Source organism: Mus musculus, chromosome 11 (genome assembly GCF_000001635.26).
Source record: "Mus musculus strain C57BL/6J chromosome 11, GRCm38.p6 C57BL/6J".
Taxonomy (NCBI): Eukaryota; Metazoa; Chordata; class Mammalia; order Rodentia; family Muridae; genus Mus; species Mus musculus.
The window spans coordinates 4,753,374-4,778,689 of NC_000077.6; the positions used below are offsets into that span (position 1 = coordinate 4,753,374).

The following is a 25,316-nucleotide window of genomic DNA, read 5'->3' on the forward strand; positions in this document are numbered from 1 at the left end:
CCAGCTACAGAAGGTCCATATCCGATTGTTTATTGTTAGTTTTTTTACAGTGCTGGCAAAAGACCCCAGGGCTTTGTGCAGCTATCCACCCAGCCCCCGAAGGAAGAATCCAGGAGAGGAAGGGATCCTATGTCTACACTCTTGTTCCCAATGGAAGACACCCTTATGTATGCTCAATGAATAATTTCCCACATATGTGTGACACATGCTGACCAGCCCTGGATACCAAACACGTGGTCAGTTTTCATACACACATGATCCACGTGAGCTGACCTTCCAGGGTGTGTGCAAGGTATTGTGTGGGGGGGTCTGGCTCCTGGCCCAGCCTCATGGGATAGCCTTGGAGGAAACAGAAAGGAGACATTCCTTTGATTGGACACACACACACACACACCCCTAGACAAATATACAAACATTTGCTAATGGGGGAAAAGCAGAAAGAAGGGAGGGAGAAGACAGACCCGAGAAGGCGAGCCTCTGCCCTCCCGGCCCCGCCCACTAAGCCCCTAGCCTACAGTGCTCCCTCAAGCTCTCAGCTGTCCAAGGTCCCAGGAAGAGTTGAAGTGTCCACAGGGGCAGTGATGCCTCTTTCCTCTCACTTCCTCTAGCAGCCTCACCTGATCCTGACCTTTTCACGACAGAGTTCGTGGCACCCCCTGACTTGGAGCCTTTGCAGCCCCTGTCACCTGCCAGAAATGCTGTAGGGTCCCTTTCGGATCCCTGTGGCTCACTCTTTCAAGCCTTAATTCAAACAGCACTTTTCTTTTCTTTCTTTCTCCCACCCCCCCTTTAGAAATTTGTATTTATGTGTGTGTTGGTGTATGTGCACTTTTTGTATGCAGTGCCTGCAAAGGCCAGAAGAGGGCACCAGATCTCATGGATCTGAGTTACAGGTGGTTTACTGGGAATCAGACTTGGGTCCTTTGGAAGAGCAGCAAGTCTCCTTAAATGCTGAGCCATCTTTTCAGTACTAGAAGTCACCTCTCAGATGGGTCTTCTCTGGCTCCCGTTGCTTTAAACTAATCAATCAACAAAACAGACAAGTGATGGTTCTTGTCGTCATCCTGACAATAAAGCATCTATAGTGTGACCCACAGCACACGCCTGTGCTTTTCTTGTCTGATCTGGGTTCTGTTTACCTCTGATTGAATGAAGGACTAGAGGCTTCTTGCAGAAGTGTTCTGGGAGGCGAAGTCATGTTGTAGGGACATGAGGCTGAGGGCTGGAGTCTTGACATGAGACAGGACAGTGGTTAGGAGGGTGCTCCTGCCTGGTGTCTGTTCCTGGTTGACCCAGCTCCCACTCCTCAGCCCCAAAGCAGCAAGCAGAAGGTGGTGCCCCAGCACCCTACATCATCAAACGACTCCAGAGGTAGGGCTTGGGAAGATAAAAATCCTGTCCTGTCAAATGGGGAAGCTACCAGCTTCATCCAGGTCACCCTATGGCCTCCACCTGACTCTCATCTTTTACCTCCCCTCACAAGCAGCTAATTTTGGATTTGGCCCCTCCACAGCAGACACTAGACCCTGGGTTGCAGGGAGGGACCATAGTGGTGGAATAACCCACGAGCCCGGGTGAGTGAACCCAGCAACACGCTGCCCACCTGCCTGGTCTGGCTTCTTCGGCATGGCCAGGTGATGTACAACCCACTGCCCTGCCAGGAAGTGACAGCGATGAATGGACAGTGCTGGGGAGCAGGCTCAGAGCCAGGTGCCGCGAGCAGCAGGAGGCAGGCGCCTGGCTCTTGAAAAACCATTCCGGGAACGTCACCTCCCTGACCCAGAGAAAGATGGGAGGCAGGGACTGGACTGTCTTGGGCATGGGGCCCATGTGCTAGTCCTTAATGTGGGGCAATGCGGGGAGTCAGAGTTGTGGGGGGACTCTTGGTCTCAATTTCTTCATCTATAACGTGGCAACAAGCAACCATGAAGAGACAACACGGACTGTCCATTGAGAGATGGCCCCCAGACTCAGGTCTGCAGCAATTCAACACTCCAAGTTTCGGTCCCAAAAACCCTGCCTCTTCTTCAATACACCTCTGCACCTGAACCTCTCCCTTGGCCTATGGAGAATCAGCCTGGATAGCTTCTAGTGCCCTCCCTCCCATCTTTCAAATGGAAAAACTTAGGAGGACTTAGCAAGGTCAGGGCCAGACCTTAGGAGATGCCCTGTGGTGGGTTTTGAAAGGAGCCCTCTCCCCACGTATCCCTGGGTGGTAATGCCAGCTGCTTTTGCTGCTCAGCAGGGATAAGGGACAATCAGGGCAGCACTGGGTACAGAGAAGGGGGCTGGGGGCAGTGCAGCTGCTGTGACCAAGTCGGGATGTGCCAGACGCCTCTGTGCTCTGTCTGCATCCAAGGAGACCAGGACATCAGGCGGACGGACGGACGGTGTGTCCTTGCAGGCAGGGCCTGGAGAGGGATGAGGAGGGGGGTCATTCTGGGAACCCAGGCTGCTTGCGGGGCCAGACAGTGCCTCCTGCCATCTGCTCCCTTATCCTGCTCCCCAGAGAATTCTGGGCACTATGTGGGTCCTCCAATGGATGCGGATATGTGACATAGGTGTACACAGATGGAGCCAGGTGATGCAGACAGGACTTTGTGGCTGGGGCTGCATGCAAACATGCTTATAGTCACTAGATACTTGGCAGGGGGATACGCATGAGTGATTTCACATCTGGATCCCAAGAACCGAGGTGTTGGCAGAGCAGGTGCAGACCCGTGTGGACATATGTACCAGTGTGAGTGTGGACACAACATTCACATCTGGATGGGTCATTCACACTTAACGCACATTAAGCACTATTCAAATAGCCTCAGACAATATGAAAAAGACGAGTCCCTGTTGTCAGATAGGGAAACTGAGGTCAGAGGCCTGGCTCAGGTCGTTGGAATCCTGTGTAGGAGACTGGGGGAGTGAGTGTGCCCTGCTCCACCCTCCTCACAAGGTTAGAAACCCACGAGGGCTGGGAAAATGACTCATCTATAAAGAACACTGGCTGCTTCTCCTGAGGACCCAGGTTTGATTCCCAGAACTGACTCTTAAACTCCAGTTCCAGGGGATGTGATACCCTCTTCCTGGCCTCCATGGGTTCCGGCAGACACGTGGTACAGTCATATAGGCAGGAACCAAGGAAGGAGTCAGGATTGTCTCTATGGACAGGCCCTGCAGGAAGGCCTTAGCACCAGAGTTGGGCAGGGTTTTTTGAGTCACCGCCTGAGACCGCCTTTGGAGAGGGGCTACCTCACTTGGAGGGTTCCCTCTTCAGGGCCCGTTTCCTCATTTGTGGGATGGGGACACCATCTTCTTGTTGCATAGAGGTCTTAAATATCACTTCCTTTCATGAGTCAGGGCTGAGGACCCAAGGTCACCTCAGGGACAAAGCGAGGGTCCTGAGCACCCCAGGCTGCGCCTGCACAGGCTCACCTGCTAGACTGCCATCTGGGAGAGACGATGAGCATGGGGAGGGGACGAGGGGCTAAGGGATGTGAGGCTGGGCGGCAGGCCTTCTGCTTCAGTTAGTGAAAGGATTTGTCATTTTAATGATGTGATATTTCTTGCCTGGCTTCTGTCAGTGGTGGCACAGGGGGTGGGGTGGGGGGGCTGTTTCCACAAGTGACAAGGTGCTGGACCGGCGGGGCCTGTCATGATGCCCAAGTCTGTCCAGGCTGAGGCAGATGAGGCTGAAATGGGATGGAGGGACTAAGAGCTCTCACTTCTAGCCCAATTCTGCATGGCTGTGACCTTGGGCAAGTCCTTTTCCATTTACAAGCCTGTTGCATCTCTAGAATGGGGCTGGTAGGACCATTGTTGATTCCCGTCTGACGCCTCCTCTCCTGAGGCCCGCCCTTTCTCACCAGCATACTTATTTTCTTCACTTCCTGTCTCACTACTAGGACTTCTTAAGACCTGCCCATCACCTGTTCTCCTGAGGTCAGAGAGACTTTCATAGGCACCTCTGTCTCCTGGCCACTTTAGTCACAGTGGGAGAGTCCTACTCTGTTAGGTTAGTACCAGCACACAGTAGGTCTGGATAAGTATGTGTTTGTTGAATGATTGAATGGGTAGCTGCAGGCCGGTCCTCCTGCTCCCCCCCCCCCCCCCCAGTGCAGCTTGGTGAGTGCAGGTGGCAGTGGCAGTGAGGGTGGCCTGGTGGGCAGCCCATCCATCAGCCTGGCACTGTGCCTGACCAGATGGAGCTGAGCCCCCGAGAGGGAGGGAGAGAAGAAGATTCATCACCCACAGTAGGTGGCAGGCGTGTGGGCGTGTCTATCCAGCCCCTTGTGGGATCCCCATCCATCATGCTGTCCCATGCAGGAGGTGAACAGGCTATGGCCTCAAAGCAGGCTTCTTAGGGTAGGACTTCCGGATTTCAGAACAACGGGGAAACTGAGCTGTAGAGAAAAGTAACAGACATTTCAAATGGGGGCTTTAGGGTCAGACCAACGAGCATTTGAATGACAGGTTCAAGACTCACTTGTCTGAAGATAAGCATGGTGCCGGATTATAGACTGAGCTTGCTCGTGCTAGGTCATGCCCCAGGCTAGAGGAGGAAGAGGTATCTTCCAGCTGCTGGGCCAGCGGATCCAGGCAGGACTAATTGTCTGGGCCACCAGGGGGAAGAGGACTTTGATGGATGCCTTTCCTGCCAGGGAGGCTGAGGAAGGGTCAGCTAGTAATGACCAGGCCTGTGGTAATCACAGCTCAGCTGGCCTGGGGGACACCATGCTGTGTGTGGCCCATGCCCATTTAATAGAATATTTTATTTTATTTTATTTTATTTTATTTTTTTGGCTTTTTCAAGACAGTTTCTCTGTGTAGCCCTGGCTGCTCTGGAACTTACTTTGTAGACCAGGCTGGCCTCGAACTCAGAAATCTGCCTGCCTCTGCCTCCCAAGTACAGGGATCAAAGGCATGCACCACCACTGCCTGGCTTTCTGGAAAATTCTTGTCTCTTCTGAGGCATTATGGTTCTGGAAAGGAGTCCTCTGTGAGCCCTTGTTCCACCTATACTGCGTGGTGACTCTCCACCTGAGCTCATGCCACCGGCCAGGACTCACCCAGCCAATACGTTATCATCCCCATGTGTGGGACTCCGAGCTGGGCAAGGGGGTTGGATAAGGCATCAGGCCCCTGGCACTTGCTTGCCCTGGGCACTGGGGAGGTTACAGGTGCTCCCTGGCAGTCACAGACACTGCTCAGCACCACGAGCCACTGCCCACTTCATGGTCCTTACTTCATTTGCTCAACCGCAGAAGACATGGATAACTCTCGTTTCCAGCTGAGCAAACCCAGGCCCAAAGAAAGGACAGGACTTCTGGGGACCCTGCAGCTGGAGAGGAGAGCAACAGTTAGGCTTACAATTTCTGTTCTGTTCTCCTGTAAGGGTGGACCAAGACCACCTTCCTCTTCAGTGGCCCTGCTGCGGGGGTAGGGGTGGGGGGAGGGGAAGGCCTGGGACTGTCCCTCCAGAATCTGACCGACAGTGCAGGTTGTCGTGGCCTTGGATCCTTGGGTAAATCAAGGAAAGGACTCCTGTCCCATGGGGGTAGAGTGGTTTTCCTGTGAGGCTAAGGTTAGGATGAACCCAAGCATGCGACGTGGTAGGGCTCAAAATTCAGCCACGAGAAATCATATAGGGCCTGAGCCTGTTCCCTTCCCTATCATACAAATGAGCAGAATGCAAGGGGCCTTTCTGGGGCCTCCCATGATGCTCCATCCGAGGACCTAAGCAGGCATTGCTGCGTCTCAGTGGGCTGTGGTGTACACACTGCCCAGGCTGCTCCTGGGACTGCCCTGAGGGGCAAGGCGTGCTGAAGAGGACAGACGCTGCTTAGGGTGGGAACACATGAGTGTGAGTCCAGCAGCGAAAGGCAGAGGCAGGTAGATCTCTGTGAGTTCAAGGCCAGCCTGATCCACCTAGTAAGTTCCAAGACAGCCAGGGCTACACAGAGAGGCCCTGACTTAGTGCAGAGGCTGGCTGCAAGGCAACTGAGTGGGTAAAAGTGCCTACTGCGCATGCTGGATGATGTGAGTTTGGTTCCTGGAACCCGCATAAAGATCTCTCTCTCTCTCTCTCTCTCTCTCTCTCTCTCTCTCTCTCTCTCTCTCTCTCTCTCTCTCTCTCTCTCTCACACACACACACACACACACACACACACACACACACACACACACGATGGTGATAATAATAATGTAATATAGAGTCTAGGTGTGTGTGGTGCACACACTAACACTCAGGAGGGAGGAGCAAGAGAACCACCTGTGAGCTCTGGGTCAGCTGAGGCTATATAGAGACACCCAAGCAAGCAAGCAAGCAAACTGAATGCCAAGTGAATGATGTGAATCTATAATCTTGGCACAGTAGAGGCAGAGACAAGAGATCAGGAGTTCGAGGTCATCCTCTTGTCCATTTTAAGTCTTAGACCAGCCTGGGATATATGAGCTACTCCCCAAAATAAAAGTTAAAAAGTGCCAGGGGGGGCTGGTGAGATGGCTCAGTGGGTTAGAGCACCCGACTGCTCTTCCAAAGGTCCGGAGTTCAAATCCCAGCAACCACATGGTGGCTCACAACCATCCATTAAGGAGATCTGACTCCCTCTTCTGGAGTGTCTGAAGACAGCTACAGTGTACTTACACATAATAAATAAATGAATCTAAAAAAAAAAAAAAAAAAGTGCCAGGGGAGGGTGGGGGACTTTTGGGATAGCATTGGAAATGTAAATGAAATAAATACCCAATTAAAAAAAAAGTGCCAGGAGAGCAGGGCGTGGTGGCACACACCTTTAATCCCAGCACTTGGGAGGCAGAGGCAGGCAGATTTCTGAGTTCGAGGCCAGCCTGGTCTACAGAGTGAGTTCCAGGACAGCCAGGGCTATACAGAGAAACCCTGCCTTAAAAAACAAAACAAAACAAAACAAAACAAAACAAAACAAAACAAAACAAAACAAAACAAAACAAAACAGAACAAGTGCCAGGGGCAACCTAAGCTGCTATTGTCATTACTCTGACACGCCCCAGGCCTGGCCAGAGCTGGTGCTTAGGAGACACTGGTCCTGATCTGTGAGCACAGGTTCTGTGCTTGGTTAGGAGGGGGCTCTGGTGGCAACTGGGTGGCAAGGAGCTGGGGGAGCCCTGGGAGGGGCTGTGCTGTCCAGCCAGTGGAGCAAGGAGACTCTAATGAAGTGAGTTAGCTCCAGGCCACACTGATTTCACGTCTGGGTGGCCACTTCTCAGCTGGTAAATGTCACTGGAGAGCTGCAGACGTGCCTGGCAATGGCCCAGCTGCAGATGGGGGTGGGCCAACTGCCAGCAGTGCCTTAGGAATGCTGATGGAAGGCCAGGGTCCCAGTCCCCGTGGTCCCTGTGGACCGGGAGGCTGCATCCTCCAGGCTTGACTTTGGACCATTAGCCACAATCCTGACCCCAGAACTCAAGCTCTAAGCTGGTTCTCAGCTGGCCACATTTGTTCCTTTCCTCACCCTGTGGCGGTTCCAAAGTGGGTGCAGCTATCCTGGGCTCCGCCAGAATGGGAAACAGAGCCATGCAGGAGCTCCCTGGGCCCATATCTTTCTGCCTTGTGCTGTCACCTTTGATAACTGATCCAAGCGAATAGCTCCCATCTATTAGCTGCACAGCAGCAGGCCCCGGCTCATACACTCTACTACAGCAGGCCTTGGCTCAGAATCAGGAATCCCCTAGTGAGCTCACACATGACTCTTGTTGGAGAGGGATGGGAGACTGAGAGGCCATCCTCAAATGGTCCTTGTGGACCCTGGCCCTCCAGCCAGTCCCTTCCCCAGTAAATCCTAGCTCAGCCTCCTGTCCCTTATCTCAGGGCAGTGTGAGAGATGGGAGTTTGCTCTGAAGTCGGGCTGTTGCTTTTCCATGGCTCACTGGCCTAACCTGGACAGAGAAGCTGCGGGGGCAAACGGGGCTCCCTGAAGATTTATTTGGAGGCATGAGACAACCCATCTCAGATAAAAGTAGAGGGGAGACTGCTGGGTGGTGGCAGCACATGCCTTTAGTCCCAGAACTTGGGAGGCAGAGACAGTTGGATCCCTATGAGTTCCAGGCCAACCTAGTCTACAGAGCAAGTTCAGGGTCAGCCAGAGCTACACAGAGAAACCTTGTCTCAAAAAAAAAAAGCAGAGGGGACATTTATTCTTCACTGTACCTACCCCCTTTTTCTTCTTGAAACCCAGTCGCCAAGTCTAAAACCTGCAATGCTCTGCCCAACTCATACCTATCAGAGACCCAACATTTCTTATGCATATGCCAGAAACAGTGGCCTTGCGGCTGACTTCAGTAGCCTGTCAGGTCCCCCAAGAAAGCTGTGACTTCCACATGGAGACCTCTGTGGGGGTCTCAGACCCATGAGCACCACCGGAGTGGTAGGCAGCTCTCACCTCCGCGCATCCATCCCAGTTCCGACTCTCTCCCATCCCCTTCTCAATGTCTCCTTAAGGCACTGGGCCCCGACTACGTGGACTGGCCACAAACAGGGCCTGCTGAATGTTGCTGGTAGGGCTGCATCAGGCTCTCAGAGAGCAGCTGCGCTCAGCAGTCTTCCCCAGGAAGACACAGCTCCACTGGGAGCTGCTCCCTGCCTCTCATCCTTGGCATCCAGGGACCTTCCCATGTGGAATGGGGAACCCTGGGATCCCCTGACACTCACCCCTTTCCATGGGAAAAGAGGAGGGAGGAGAGCAAAGCTGTATTAGTAAAAGAATAGACTGCTGCAACTAGCTCCATGCTGGTGTATGCAGCCCAGAATAGCAATGGGCTTTCTCAAGGCAAACACAGCTCCCCAGGTGTTAATGCAAATTCATTCGCTTAAGATGAAAGAAGGCTGTTTCCCCCTTCGCTGGTTAATATGAAGGACTTAATAGATTCCGCCTAGGGATCTGGGGATCTCAGCCTGGAAGCTGAAGGCTTGGAGGAGGGAGGAGGGGGTTCGGGCGGGTGTGGTCCCCTGTGGATTTCAAAGCAGAACGACTGTCATTGCAGGCCAGGCTGAGACTCAGCTCCTGCCACCCCTATCCTATGTCCTGACAGGAGCTGGGACTCAAGAGGCAGGGCACTGGGAAAGCCTTCAGTGGCCTCCACTAATCTGGAGAACCACTAAGGCCCCCTGCCCAAGAGTGTAGGACCAGGAGGGAGAATGGGGTGAAGTGGATATTCTTAACACAGGCCAGGCTGCCTGGGTCTAGTCCACCTCCTTTATTTTTTTAGTTCCCCAAATGGTGACACTCTTTTGATAGCGCCTAGGAGAACCGGTCTGTGAAAATGAAACTTAGGGGATCCCAGAGTTCTTGTGCAAAGCTGACCTTGTTCAGTCAAGGGTGAGGAGACCAGAGAGAAGACAAGAGTTACTCAAGGATGCACAGTGACAGCAGAGAGCTGGAGGGACCAGAGTCAGCCTGCAGCAGCTTCTTGGGGCTTTCTCTGTCAGCCTTTCCTCCCAGCCTGCAGGCCTTCTGTGGCCTCAGGCCTGGGCTAAGTCTCAAGCATCAGGGCAGTCAAGCCTTTCATGCAGGCTTCCCAGAGCATCACTCTCCACTGAAAACTCACTCATTCACCCCGGACCTCTGATAAGGAAGGGGTGGAGCGGGCCCCATTTGATGCTTAGCTCCCAGAGGTGAGTGCCAGGAGTCCCAGAGGTAAGAGAAACGTGGAGCGAGCCAATCTGTGCTGAGCAAGTGTAGGTTAGAATTTGGCTCTCTGAGGGTGAATGGCACAGCAGGTACCTGTCACAAGACACCTCCACAGTCTCTGCTTTTGTTTACTGACTTAATTCCTTCAGATCAAAGGCTGCCCCTTCCTCCCCAATGGGGGTGTGAGGGAGAAATACATTATTTATATTGGAAATAGGCAAGGCTCTGTGGAGACTATTCCCTTATGCCTGATAAGAGAAAATTAGGTCATTGCCACTCCTTCCAGTGTCTGCTGCATGGTTCTTCCAACCTATGTGCCATGGACAGGGTTGAGAGCCCTATCTGCAGAGCTGAGCACGGACCATCCACAGCCTCTCCTGTCCTGAGACTCCAGTAAATTATTGACCCAAGTGGAGAGCGTTAATGTGGTACAGTGACATCCTTCCCGGGCAGCCCCAGGCCGAGCTATCTATCATCTCGTGGGCTCTGCAGCTGGCACTGGGCAAACATCGAGGACAAACAGGCCAGATGCAAGGTCATTAAGCTTGGGGTGCAGGTGGGTGGGGTGGGGCCCACCTGGGGCAGTGCTAGGCCTGCTGCCTCAGGGCTGTGACTCCCTCTGGGGTCATCCTGGCTCTTTTCTCTGCTTCCTTCTGCCCTCAGCTCTCCAGAAGGCACCATTCAGAGAAAGCAGGCACCCTGGAGTGACCACGTTTATTTTAGGTCCTGTGCTTAGACCCTCTAGGCATCATTTATCTCCATAATCCCGTTAAAAGTACCATGGACAGCTCCAAAACAGGAAAACCCGCTTGTCTAGGTGAAATGGCTAGGAAGTGCTGAGCAGGCGTGGGACCCCAGGCCATTTGGGTTGGGAATCAAGAAGGGTTTTGCGCTCCTTGGCCAGGAGATTTGTCCACAGAATCCTGGAGGCTGTGGATAAAAGAAGATTCCAGCTGGGCACTGGTGGTGCACATCTTTGATCCTAGCACCTGGAAGGCAGAGGCAGGCAGATCTCTGAGTCTGATAGTAGCCTGGTCTACAGAGTGAGTTCCAGGACAGCCAGGGCTACGCAGAGAAACCTTGTCTCAAAAAAACCAAAACAACAAAACAACTTTTTGTTTTGGAATACTTTTTTTTTTAATTGCACATTTATTGGGGCCTGGCATGCTCATGCTGTGGTATTTGGTAGAGGGCAGAGAACAACTCGTACGAGTGGGCTTTCTCCTTCCACTACCTCATGGGTCCTGAGACAGAATTTAACGAGTGACTTTACCCACTGAGCCCTCTCGTGGCTTGAGAGTGCTGTTTCCATTCTTCATCTTCCCAGGCCTTTGTCATTGCCAACCACTTTTACAGAAGTGACAGAGGACCCTGGCCTTGGGAAAGGGCAGTGCTCTAGCTAGGCAGAACTGATTAAGGGAAGGCTGGCTCCCACCTCAGGGCTCTGAGGCAGCCCTGAAGTCTATCCAGCAGCAGGCAGCCAGGTGCTATTCTGGGGTCACTATTCCAAAGAGAAATGGTGGAAACAGGCGAGAAGCAGCAGGAGTCCTCTGAGTCATACAGAGACCTTGCTGTGCTGATAAACGCTCCCATCATTTGCTCCCACTGCCCTGCCACTACACTGATGGCTGAAGAAGCTTTCTTCCTCTAGGGCTGGGACTGCAGCCTTGGGATCCTGTCATAATGCAGTAATGACAGGCTGCCAGGGAGCCCCGCATGGCAGGGAGGGGCGGGAGAGCCCTCTTGCTGGAGAGGATGTCTGGGCTGTCTGTAGGGAGACACAAGTGAAGGCGGTTGACTTTCTCTTCCCCAGTCTGCAAGGAATTGGTTCAGACAAGGTTGCAGCACTTTTCTGCCGGTACCGTCTCCCCTTCTAGACTTGGGCTCCCAGCTCTCCATAACACGTAGGTGACTCCTAATCTGATTCTCCTCATGAAGGCTGGTGGGACAGTCAGTCCTGTGGGACAGCTGCCAGGCGCTTCCTACTCAAGAAACCCAAGGCAGAGGAGGAGGAAGTGCTGGAGGGAGATCACAATGACAGCAGTGGACAGCATGGCACTGGGATGCCAATGCTACAAGGAAGTATCAAGCTCCAACACTCACCTGACATCCCAGGCTAGAATAAAAACACCACATCGCAGCATCCACAGCAAGATGCCAGGCAGAGCACAACAGGGATGGTCCAGCCTGGACTACACAGTGTTTCAGAACAACAGGCAACAGGCGTGTACAATGTACACACGCATCAGGCAATATTGTCAGTTCGCTCTGCTGATGGAGATGCCGGGCTGTCAGTGAACAATCTGGGCTATTGGGGTATCTTTTTAAAGTCAGGAAAAATACTGACTTCAACAGTGTAAAATGACCAGTTTATACAGAGTAGTTTCCCGGATTTGACTGTCCAGGAAATCAGGCTACTTCTGGATGTTAGAACTAGCAATCTAGCCGGGCGGTGGTGGCGCTCGCTTTTGATCCCAGCACTTGGGAGGCAGAGGCAGGTGGATTTCTGAGTTCAAGGCCAGCCTGGTCTATAGAGTGAGTTCCAGGACAGCCAGGACTACACAGAGAAACCCTGTCTCGAAAAACAAAAAAAAAAACAAAAAAACAAAACAAAAAAAAAGAACTAGCAATCTATGTTACCTAATACAAATGGAGGGCTGGGGCTATATAGCTCCATTGTTTTGGTAAGACACAATTTCCAGTTCCAGATCTGACACTTCTGACCTCTGCAGGCAACAGGCGTGTACAATGTACACACGCATACAAAATATACATAAACCAATAAAGCTCAAAAAAAAAAAAAAACTCGACGAAAGACTATAGCAGCTTAGAGTTTTTATTAAAACAATCACTTAAATTATAATCACCCCAACCCCCAGAAACCAGCTTCATGTCCTGGCCCCGATAGGAGTGACAGGAGCCTCACATGAAGAGCTGTTTGAAAAGAGTAACAGAGGAATGGAAGCCCATGGGCACTGGCGTGGCCTCAAGGCACCTAGGAGAGTCTGGGTCCTCTGTGAAGGCTGCTTGTACCAGGGACTTTGAGGCTCTGGCCCTGTTGGCAGGAACGGTTAGTCACTGTTGCTGGGAGTCAGCCTCTGGGCTTTTTGAAAGTATGGGAGCATGAGAAACCTGTCTAAAAGAGGATATAGCAGTAAGTGAAGCCCACTGGTGTTGTCTAGCAGGGGTTGGCAGTGACCTCAGGTCAGAGTGCTGTGGCGGCTCAGGTACTGCCTCAATCAGGGTTTGTGACCAGCCACAGGCAAGAGCAAGGCCTCAGTGTCCTGCACTGAGAGTGACTTGCTGTTTCAGTAGCAGGGTACCCCTGCCTATGCTTCAGAAACCATTGAAACTAGGAAGAGCCAGGGTTGGGCCTCACTTTGGACTTCAGATGTTTCTCTTTGACTAAAATTTTCTACCAGTAAGAACCCAGCTACAGGCTCAAAGCAGGCTGGAGACATTCTGGGGACCCATTCGAGCTCTCTCTCTCTCTCCCCCCCGCCCCCTCTCTCTCTCTCTCTCTCTCTCGGAGCTGAGGTACTTCTGAGTGGGGTTTGGACCTCACCTTCCAAGAAATGGCGAAATGGTTACACCCACCATTCCTCAAATACCAGGGCGCCCACGTGGTTATGTAGCTTGGTATTTCCCAAATTTGAGATATAAAGCGTAGTTAAATGAAAAAGCCAAGGAAGGCCTGGCATAATTTTTATAAACCAGCATCATTGTCTCGTGTCCCACAGCCATTGTTAAATCAAGTGTACAGAGAGGAAGAAAGTCAGAGAGCAGTTTCAGGCCAGAGAACACAGCTCAACTTCAGAGCAGCCAGGGAAGACTCGGCAAATACTGGGGTGTCAAGTCCAGAGACCTTCTCCTCAGCCTTAGGTTTCAGACTAGAGTGCTATCACAGGTGCCCAAAGATGCTGAGGTGACCATTGGGTGGCTGCCTATGACAAAGTGGCCCAATAACAGCCCGGGAACAAGGTGGTGTGCCTCAGTTTCTCAAAAACAAACCGTACTGTGGAACATCGCCTTGCTCAGCCCCTCAGCTCAGCTGTCCTCAGTTAATATACATCTGCTTGTGGACTGAGGCAGATCACCTGCTCTGTAGGACTTAAAGGGTTCTGGTCGGCTACACTAGTGACCCCAGTTACATAGAAGATAGGCCCAATCATGGAGTGTGTGAGGCACATGGTAAGCATTTGTTGCCTAGCATGGAGGCAACCCATAGTGTTAGCTTGTGTGACTGTTAGTAGCCTGATATCTCTGTCAGGCTCAGGAAAGGAAGGACTAAAAGGACACTGCTGGGCTCCTGGGGAAGAAAAGGACAATGACAGTGAGGCCTAGGTGTTGAAGAGGATGATGGACGGGTAGCAGGGCTCTGGGGTTCCATGTGCTGAGGGGGAGGAGACAGAGGTCCTGGTCACAGCTGGGTTCCCAGGCACTGATGGGAATGTGACTGGGAAGCTCCTGGCCCACCAAAGGCTCATGTGCAGTGTCTCCCAACAGCCTCTATCTTAAGCCTCTTCCTAGCCACAGCTGTCTTGCCTGTTACCTGCCATTCAGACAGCTACACTGCCTCAGGTGAGCCTGGCTAAGGAGCCATCGTTGCTGGTTCTTTTTTTTTCCCCCCCCAGAGCTGAGGACCGAACCCAGGGCCCGAGTAAGCGCTCTCACTGAGCTAAATCCCCAACCCCCATTGCTGGTTCTGAGCTAAGCCAGTCCACACTTCTACCCCATGCTTGGAGGGGAGGCCCATCCCAGAAGCCCAGTTGGGGAGTGGGTAGCACCTGCATGGTAGATTTCAGCCAGCTTTCACACTGGACTCCCACAGCCGATTCTCAATGTCAGCAAGCACAGCAACCCGTGCACCACAGTGCTTGGGTGCAGGAAGGATGGCAGCCCACACACAACAAGTATTTATATAAGAGAGAGAGAGAGAGAGAGAGAGAGAGAGAGAGAGAGAGAGAGAAGGAGAGAGAGAGAGAGGGAGGGAGAGAGAGATATGCAGGTATGCAGGAGGCAAGGAGAACTAGAACACATTGAGAAACCTCTCTATAGGGTCAGAGTGGCACGGGGCCCTCAACTCAAGAGTTCCCAAACAAGCCAGCCCTCTACTGATGGTTCCTTTTGGGTCAGGCCCATCCTGTTGGTGTCAGGAGCAGCAGATGTGGCAGGAGGTGGCCGGGTCACCTGCTAGAGTTCTTCAAAGAAGGCCACTCGGGACTTGGCGCTCTGCAGAGTGAGCTGTAGAAAGAAGAGAAGAAGCTGAAAGAGCACTGGGTCTCACAGCACGGCCCATCCTGCTGCAGGGAATGACCTCAACGGTGGCTTGGGTGACAGAGAAACCTGCCCAGTAGATGCTCAAGATACTAGCAGTCAAGCCCAGATGAGGGTTCAGATTTATTCCAGGATTCAAATGCAAAATGACAGATGACATGTCAGAAAGGATAGCAGAAAACGTGCCTATCAACCTTTTCCCAGAGCGAGTCTAGTTTGTGACTCTCATGTTTCTCTGGCTCTGAACCGCCAACTCTCATGCTGCTGTCTGTACTGCACGAACTCTCTGGGCTGAGGCCCAGGCTTGGCACCACCTAGGGCAAGGCAACATGGCCTCAGGCAAAGCAGGCCTGTGTCAGATGAAGTTTGTTCTCTCTGCTCCTACTTCTGGGTGACTCCAAAGCTGACTTGCCCATGGCCTGGAAGGTGAGAGACCAGACTCTCCTATGCATGCCAGGCTGGAGTAGGACAGGTGTACTGGGCAGTACCTGGCAGGTCAGGAGGATACCACCAAGGTCTGGCCTGGGAGCACGGAGAAGGGAGCAGAGGCAGATGTGCCTCCCCGAGTTCCTGACCCTGGGGCTGTCCTGCAGCCTCTCCTCAGAGAGCAGCATCTGGCATAGGCACCCATCTCAAGCTGCTCCTGAACCGGTGCCCTCGGGGCAAGATTATATGTTCTTGATGCAGCCCCTGGCCTTCCGAGAAAGGAGTGTGTGTGTCAGCAACTGCACACTGTCCATCTGTCCATCTGCACTTCCCCCAAATGTTCACCTTAGTGCTCAGCTCTGAGTGGGAGAACAGATTATGTTTATTGAGTGGACTGAATGAGAAATGAGCCACGGTTGTAACTAAATGGGATACACGAGGCTGTTTCCATTGCGGCTTGCTGTGTGGCCTCAGTAAACCCCCCTGCCGTCTCTGAACCTCACTCCTCTGGTGGAAAGCGATGGGACAGGCTAGCTGCTCTGGTCCTTCGGTAGTCTCTGATTCTGAAAAGTCTACAGTACTTACCAAAGCTCTACAAAGGGCAGGAGAGGGAGACTGTGAACCCACTTTACCATCAAAAGACAGGCAGCATTAGTGTGCTCAAAACGAGACAGCTTGAGAGCCGACTCTTTAAATCCTGCCAAATCTTTTGGCCTTGAAGTTCCTGACTAACAAGCTGAATGCAAGGAGGCATCTGAGCTGTTTTCTTCGGCAGAATCAATTCCAGAAGCTCCATGGAAGCCTCGTTCTGCCAGGAATGGAGAGAGCTTTTCTTTGCCGAGGTAAACACCCTCCAGACGGGAACTGCATTTGGCTGGGTCTCTCCTGCAGTGGCAGCAGAGAGGGGCCAGTGGGGGTGCGCTTTGTGATGATGGGGACCAAAGGTAGTAAAGGAGAAAGAAGATGGCACCAGAGATCTAGGACCAAAATCCTCTCCGGGAAGGGTTTGAATCCAAAAGTGTCCCCACAGTTCTGGGACAACTTCAGGAGGTTTCTTGGGATAAGGAGCCTGCAGGCAGGGACAGGACACACCCAGAGCCACTTTCAGTGAAATGTTGGCACAGCGAAACATAAACCAACTGTGACACGGGGTGATGCAGCACTTTCTCATGGGGTGGCAGAGAAAATGCTAGACGCCCACTTGGTTCACGCCGAGGGCTCATCAGGTATCATTCCTTACGGTGGCATCAAACCCCGCCTGGGGAAACAGTCCTGGTTAGGGTAAGATTCAGGCAGAAGGGCCATGCACTGTGCCAGCCTCTGAGTCAGGATAGACAGTGACCTGAGAGGCCTGGCTACTTCCCCAGGCAGGACGCCCAGGCAATGGGGGCCTCTGAAAGTCTCTCTCCTGTTTCAACAATGTTGGCTCCAAGAATTCCTGGATCCACTACCCAAGCATGTTGGCTGTCCCCTCAAGGTGCTTGGGGAGGGTTTTGGCAACATGCAATTCCAGGTACTCAAGATGAGCTTGTTAGGGTGCAACAATGCTCCTACCAGAATCTCACCAGTGCTCCACTGCAAGGAGAGATAATCTCTTCTCTTACCAGAAGGGGGTCTGTCCTCAGTGCAGAGGACAGTACAGGCAGGAGAGTGGCATTTCAGGGGCCCCAAGGCCCATAAATCCACTGTATAGGGTAGCTGAGAGCCTCCTATGGTCACCTCCCAGTTCACAGGGAAGCCTGACAGACTATCCTACCTTATGCCCTTACCAAGCAGTTCTTGGCACTTCTAATTCCATCAGGGAACCCAAAGTCTGAGGAATTTATAGTGTGTGCTCACTTCCCACTGCTGGAATGCTTCCAGTGGCCACCTCTGACTGCTCCCTCAGCAGTATCCTTTATCTTAAGACATCAAATGCCCTCCTCCTGGCAGGACTGGAGGGCAGAGCTCATGCAGGAGGGAGGCAGACAGTGATTCAAGGGTATTTGGGGAGAAACCTTGAGCTTCCTTTTTTAGTATGCACTCAAGGTACCCGCTGAGCCCCACAACGGAGGCGTTTCAGAGCCCAAGCTCTCATCTTGGGCACTGCTACTCGTTTCTGTTGGCCATGCTCCTGGCTAGGCACTCTGTGGGCAAGCTGACCCATGAGATCTATTTCCACCTGTTGTCTTTGATATAGGCAAGGATCATTCTAGAAGGCTGCTTTCCACACTTAGAGCTTCAAGCAGGAGATAACCATGAAAGGAAAGGCTCAGGCTTAGAGAAAGTGGAACATGGTGAGCCCTTCAACAAACATCCTGGGTTTCTTATGAGAGTCTTATATCCACGAGCCCCACCACTTGGGCTGCCCTGTTGCCCAGTGACAGGACTGGATCTCTATGCACACAGCACAGCAACGCCTCTGTAAGATGCAGGGAGTGCTATGGAGACAATTCCACTAAGATTCCAGCCTCAGCTGAGGGGGTGGGGCATGGTGGTGCATACCTTTAATGCCAGCACCCGGGAGGCAGAGGCAGGCGAATCTCTGAGTTTGAGGCCAGCCTGGTCTACAGAGTGAGTTCCAGGACAGCCAGGGCTATACAGAGAAACCCTGTCTCAGAAAACCAACCACCCAAAGAGCCCAGTCTCTAAAAGAACCCAGCCACGGTGTTCATGTGCACCCTTTGGTTATGGAGGTGGATCCCTTAATTGTGGGGTGCAGAACCTCAAAGTGTTCACGTGTGCTTCTGGCTGTGAAGCTGCATCATCTGAATGTGGGGTGCGGTACCCCTGAGGCTGTGGAGGCAGACTCCTTTAATGTTGGGTGCAGGCTCTGCTCACACCACTAAGATACCTGGGAGGTTAGACTGGACAAGGAGAGTCCTGTATTCCATCAGGCAGTGAGACTGACGTGCTCATGACATGGATATGCCACCAGGCCCCATGTACCATGCTGGGTCAATTCTGGGGCCTGCCTATGTCTGGTGTCCCTACCTGAATCCATGAACAAGCTAGCTGAGCTCATGCTGACCAATGGCTACTTTGCTACACTCTGCAATGCATAGACCTTCAAAACTCACACTGGATCCAGACAAGGGCAACACAGGCATCTGGACAGTCAGGCCTTGCTCCTCTGGGAAGGCTAGAAGCCACGAGGAACCTGCTCAGAGTGCTCCATCCAACGGGCTCCTGCCAGCTTCCTCTCGAGAGATGACTAAAAGAACATGCAGCCTCGTCACTAGGCACTAGCTGACCCGCTGCTCTCTTCCAGCTGTCTCTTCACATCTGACTAGAACCAGCCCAGTGAATAATACAGGAGGAATTCAGTGCTCTCTTGAATGAGCCGGCTGTTCGAGGCTGTCACTAATCCAATTCTAATTTGAAGAGACCAACTTCCTTTTCTTTCTCTGCAGCAGATCTATGTGGCTTTGTTTTAATCATAAGGGCCTCTGACCTTCCTTCCCACCTCGGCATATACAGACAGCCCCTGGAAGACCCTCCTTTCCTCCTAGCCACAAATGATCAGGCTGTAGAAGGGAGGACAGAAGCCATTTAGCAAAGCAAGCCCTCCACCCCCTGCTCCCCAAATTATGCATTAAATGACAAAAATGGGAAAACCAGCAAATCTAAACAAGTTTGGATTTGGGAGATACATCTGTTTCCATAATAGGACAGGCCTGCATACCTGAATTCCCAGTACTTGGGAGGCAGAGGCAGGCATAGTACAGCATTTGAGGCCAGGCTGGCATAGAGAATGCCAGACCAGCCAGAACTACACAGCAAGGCCCTATTTTAAATACCAAACCAAACAAATGAACAAAAGACAAGAAGCTAAGGCAGGCACATGCCTATAATTCCAGCATTAAGGAGGCTGAGACAGGTGCATTCTAAATTGTTCATCCAAGGTTAGACAGTAGACACATTGTCCTAAAAAAAAAAAATGGGGCTGGGTCAGTGGTCAGCACTTGTCTAAAGATGTACAAGGCCTACAGTTCAATTCCCATCACTGCAAATAAACTAAATATAAGAAAAAAAAAATAGATTTGCTAGAAATGCTGGAGGGAACCTTTAAATATCAGCACTAGAAAGGTAAAGACAGAAAGATCGTTGAGTCCCAGGCCACCCTGTTTCAAACAAAACAAAACAACAACAAATCCTTCAGAAAGGCCCTGCCACCCAGCTGGTTTGCTCTCATCTCTCTCGGTGCGTGGATCTGCAGACTGAGCTGTCTCCTGCTCACTGTAAGACATGGACTCCATCAGGATGCTCCTGGGAAACAGCTCCGGGGCTGGCCTGGTGGGCCACAAGCCCAGAAGGTACCTATGACCAGTGTTGCCATCTGATGGCCCAGGACTTTGGAGTCTAACTGCTAGGGTGCTTCCAACATTGACTCCAAGAGCGCCCCCTGCTGGAAAACCCACTGTGAGATGGCAGACTGCCGACTCTCCCCATCTCTCCTCCTTTTTTGGGGACCATTTTCCCAGAGTGATAGAAGGGTAACAAAATATATTCCAGCATGAATCCTGCAGCAGCAAGGCTGCTTGATTAAGAATGAATTACACTTTCATCAGCACAGAAAGGAAATTGATTCACAAGGCTGTATTGTGACAATCTTGTCCTAATGCAAAAGGGAGTGGAGAGGCGGACAGGACAGCGCCACTTTGGTTATCAGTGGGGAGAAAAGCAGCTCTACAATTAAGCTGAAAGAACAAACTAATCAGGGCACCAGGATTCCTTACACTAGTCCCTGGGGGCCTCGCCTCAATCCACTCATCCCCAGGGAGAAGATGCAGGTGGGAGGGGGCTGCCTAATTCATTTTAAATAATAAGACCCACAGTGCCGAACCCATTTTAGATACTAACCTAATAACCCCAGTGCTGAGACTCAGCTTGTCCCATAAAAATGCCGTGGAATTGAAATGCAAGCCCTAAAATCATGTTATACTTCCTCCTCGCCACTACATATTGAAAATGAAGGAGCAGGGGAGGGTGGAGAGAGAAAAGGACATGCAGATTCTCTGGCACGAGGATCTGCAGGGAACAAGCAGACTCTGGAGCAGAAAGGTGACAGTTAGAGCCAGCACCAGCAAATTCAACATGATCTTTGTTTGGGGTGCAATAAACATTCCCCTTCCTAAAACCCCACGGAGCCAAGGTGGAAGTGCCAACAAAGGGAGGGCACCACTATAAACTGAGCACATTAAGCTTTCTGTAGTCTTGGTAGTAATGTCTTGCACCCAAATGCTGTCTTCATGATGTGTGCATAGAGAGCTGTCCACATGCATATCCCTAAACAGAAGTGAAATGAGAGGGCAACTCCATGCCAATAAACAAATCCAATTCCTTTATGGAGAAATTTGCCCAGGAAGTCTACAGGGAATCGATCTGTATTAATCCTTAGGGACCTAATGCAGCAGCACTGTGCCTGCAAATGTCTGCTGAGTCTCTGCTGCCCTAGGATGCTGGAAGGGCGGATTGCTACCGTTCTTCCACCTAACAAATGAACTCATCGGCCTGATTCACCTCGCTGGGCAGGTGGAGGCCAAATGTGATCTACCAAGCACTCTGGGCAAGAGCCCTAAGAAAGGTTCCGATATACTGATGCTTCTTTTAAACTGCCAATCTCCAAAGAGAAATCACAGCAAGTCTCACAAGAACAGAACCCGGAGCCTGCAGAATGAGTTTGCATCCCAGCTTTTCCCTCCCACTGTTGCAGCAACAAATCAGGTGCCCTGGGAGCTGCGCTGAAATGAAACATATCTTCAGAGCCAAGGGGCCAAATGGAATGTTTTACTGCATCAAATAAGGCCCAATAATGGCCACAGGCACTTTCAAATAGCCATAAAACATCTAGGCCACAAGGCAGGGCTCACAGGCGCAACACTTCCCAGAGCAAACTCTTTGCAGTGGAAAGCTTCCTCACCCTGTAGTCTTAGACAGTGGCTGGCTGACCCTTCTATCTTGATCTACTAGAAAAAAGCAAGAAAACCAGAGCCCTCAGCAGCCACAGGAGCCTTGGAAACTCATATGTGTTAGGAATGGCTTTTCGGAGTGAACCCACAGGATGGCAACCAAGAAAAGGGCTCTCTCTTTAAATCTTATTTTACATATACGAATGTTTAGCCTGTATGTGTGTCTTTGTACTATATATGTGCCTGGTGCCCAAGGAAGTCTGAAGAGGATGTCCTATGTTCTGGAGCTGTGGTTACAGATGGTTTTGAGCCACCATGTAGGTGCTGGAAAACAAATCTGGGTCCTCTGAACCAGCAGTCAGTACTCTTCAATGCTGAGCCATCACTTCAGCCCAGCTCTCATGCCAGGAGTGGTGATCATGACTTTTAACCCCAGCACTCAGGAGGGAGAGGCAAGTGGATCTCTGTGAGTTTGAGTAAGTTCTAGGACAGCCAGGGCTACACAGAGAAACCCTGTCTCAAAAGACAAAACAACAAAACAGACCAGCTCTTAAGGCTTCCGTGTGCTTCCATGGAGCCTGGGAGCTGAAAGGGTTCCTCCTGGGTGTTCTGTGCTCACTTCTAGCCTCACTGCTGCTCCACCCCAGTCCTCTCCTCCTCTTCCCTGACTGCAATAAAGGATGGTCTTGGAATCTGAGGAGCCAGTATGCTGGCTTTTATGTCAGGACTGAGAATGTCGGATCAGATAATGCCTGATTTCTAAAGCAGTCAGGGTCACTCAGCCCACAGGTTTACAATGAAGTCCAAGGATCTAGCAGTTACTCAGTCTCACGTAGCAAGCAGGCGAAGGAGCAGGAGCAAGAGCTAGACTCCCTTCTTCCAATGTCCTTATATTGTCTCCAGCAGAAGGTGTAGCCCAGATTAAAGGTGTGTTCCACCACACCTTTAATCCCAGATAAAAGGTGTAACCCAGATTAAAGGTGTGTTCCTTAAACTCCGAGATTCAATCTTCTGGAATCCATAGCCACTATGGCTCAAGATCTCCAAACCAAGATCCAGATAAGGATCTCCAAGCTTCCAGATAAGGGTCACTGGTGAGCCTTCCAATTCTGGATTGTAGTTCATTTCAAATATAGTCAAGTTGACAACCAGGAATAGCCACTACAATCCACCCCTTGTCAACTTGACACAAATAATATCTCATGTTCACAAGAAACAATAACAAGGTTGTAAATACGCCTAACATGATATAACTATCCCTCGTACAATCGCAAACACATTAGTAAATTTACAATGGGCATTCATATTACTTTATAATCCTCGTTTCTGCAACTGGTTACGTGGCCTTAATTCGTATTTATAACTACCTTCCTCTACTACCCATTCTGTATTTCCTTCTCCTTCAGCCAGCACCTCAGCAGGTCTTGGCTCTTTTCCTGGAGGATTGACCCATACCTTCATTCCTGATGGGTCTGTGTCCTTTGTCATCCTGCCTGATTTCTAAAGCAGTCAGGGTCACTCAGCCCACAGGTTTACAATGAAGACAAGACACACGAACTGTGCATTGAACTTTTTCGCAGCAATCTCTGAGACTAGCCATGTACACGAGAGGTAACCAGGGAGGCCCTGGTTCCTTGTTTTAATTGAGGGAGATGCCTCTCAGGCATATTCAGCGTCCCCCTGTGATTTATCACTGCTCCAGGTGCCCGAGGTATTCTATTTCATTTCACAAGCCCTGAATCTCCAAGGGGACTCTGCAGAAATTGAAGATGACATTAGACTTTTCTGTCTTCCTGATCCAGGAGAGGCAGCCGGGCTCCCCATGAACGTCAAAGCTCTGCCTCTCCTGCTCCCCCACAACCCTCATAATTTCCTATCCATTGAGTCCCTTTGAAGCCCTCTGCTCTGCTGGAGGTTATAGCAGGAAAATGATGACTGTTTGCTGGCTCCAGATCAGGAGACTGGATTAACAATGTTGAGAGAGGTCTGGAGAGATGCCTCTGCGATTAAGAGTGGTGACTGTTCCTGCAGAGGACTGGGGTTCAATTCCCAGCACACACCCACAACTGTAATTCCAGTTCTAGGGGATCGATGCCCTCATACAGACTTACATGGAACCAAAACACCAACACATAAAAAGTAAAAATAGACAATGAAAGAACCTTGAGAGAATGACAGGATGGTCCTGAAGTGTACCTGCTCCAAGATGTTTTCACCTCTAGAGTATGGTGGCTGAGCTAACTCACACCTGGCTATCACTGTCACCAGCACACCATGGCTCTGAAGCGCAAACTCTGAAGTGAGCCCTGTGTGCTCACTCTGTAACTCAGGGCTCAGATGCAGGGAACATGTGTCACTCCCCCCGAGAATGAAGCGAATCCTGGTTCCCCAGGGCAGCTTGCTGACTGTCCTGCCACACCAGCTGTACTGATCACCAACTGGGAAAAGTGGAAAATGTAGGGACATCAGATCAGCAGGAGAAAAGAAAAAAAAGCGTAACAACAACAAAAAAAACCCCATAACCTTGCAGGTCCAAAGTGAACTGGAGGAGCCAGAAAAGCTAATTTTTTCACTTCCATCATGTCACTCAACATACCTAATGCTCACCACCAGTTGTAGGCTTAAAGCCATGTAGCACAACCCATGATTCCTCCTTCCTCCCTCATCACTGGTCCACAAGCGGATGCTGCTTTTCATGTCGTCAAACCCTCACTGTGCACTAAGTGTCTCCCGTGACTTCCTTCATTTACCCTCACAACAATCCTGGGGGTGGGAGAGAGGAGAAGAGGGAGGAGGGAGGTGGAGGACTTGAGACAGGGTCTCACTGTATAGTCCTAGCCAAGTCCTGACACTTGCTCTGGCACTGTGCGTGGCAGAATGTTACGTTTCTGATACCTGTTCGGCTGGGATCTAATGCACGGCCTCGTGCATGCTAGCAAGCACTCTTGCACTGTCCCCTTTCCTTATCCTGCTCTGTTACTGATGCTGTCCTTGAACTTGTGATCCTCTTGCCTCAGTAGACGTTGGTTTATAGGTGTGAGCCATTACCAGGCTTGATTTATCCATGATTAATTCTTTACAGGTAAGAGTTCTCATTCCTACCCTGCCCATCCACCCCCAGAGATCTGCCTGCCCTTGCCTCTGGGGTGCTGGGTTTAAAGGTGTGTGCCATCACCACCTAGCTAAGAATTTTGTCTCCTAAGAAAGCAAAAAAATCAAAGGCTGGAGAGATGTCTTAGTGCTTAAGAATACTGGTTGGAGGCCGGGCGTGGTGGCGCATGCCTTTAATCCCAGCTCTTGGGAGGCAGAGGCAGTCGGATTTCTGAGTTCGAGGCCAGCCTGGTCTACAAAGTGAGGTCCAGGACAGCCAGGGCTATACCGAGAAACCCTGTCTCGAATAACCAAAAATAAATAAATAAATAAAATAAAATAAAATAAAATACTGGTTGGTTTTCCAGAAGACCAGGGTTCAATTCCCAGCACCCATATGGTGGCTCACAACCATCTGTAACTCTAATTCCAGAGAATCTGGCATTAGGAGGTGTGGCCTTGTTGGAGGAAGTGTGTCACCAGGGGTGGGCATTTAGAGTTTTAAATGCTCAAGCCAGGCCCAGTGCTGTCTTCTGAAATGTACATCTCTCAGCTACATCTCCAGCACCACGTCTGCCTGTGTACCACCATGCTTCCTGCTACAATGATTATGAACTAAACTAAACCTCTGAAAGTAAGCCAGTGAATGCTTCCTATGAGTTGCCATGGTCATGGAGTCTCTTCACAGCAAGAGAAACCCTCTCTAAGAATCTCTCATCCCCAATGTCAAAATGGAGCTCCTCCCTTGACCAATAGGTACACACACTTCCAAAGCCAGAAGGGACACTTTTCTGCTAGGCTAGCAATGGTTCAGACAGTAGTGGAAATGACTTGAGAGCCACCTCTACACAGGAAGGTGACCATCAGTTATGAGCACTGGCCACTAGCCATAGAGACTGCCACTACCTAAGTAAATGAAACATTCCTCAGACAGCAAAATCCACCAGTATTTAGTTTAAAATTGCTGAGAGGAACT

The 25,316-nt window shown here is 51.1% G+C and overlaps 1 protein-coding gene across 14 annotated transcripts in view; it reads right to left on the minus strand.

Annotated features, from left to right (window-relative positions):
• Positions 1-4,265: 4,265 nt before the first annotated feature.
• Positions 4,266-25,316, minus strand: part of Nf2 (neurofibromin 2) — a 91,906-nt gene continuing 70,855 nt past the window's right edge. For 6 of the 14 annotated variants that reach the window (NM_001361675.1, NM_001361676.1, NM_001361677.1 and 3 more), the window contains one exon: positions 12,472-14,900. In NM_001361675.1, the coding sequence (NP_001348604.1) occupies positions 14,850-14,900 (51 nt within the window). In that variant the 3' untranslated portion in view covers positions 12,472-14,849. Of the gene's footprint in view, positions 4,395-12,471; positions 14,901-18,960; positions 19,266-25,316 lie in introns of those variants that run through there. The other 8 variants (XM_006514574.4, XM_006514571.4, XM_006514569.4 and 5 more) reach the window with 7 other exon arrangements.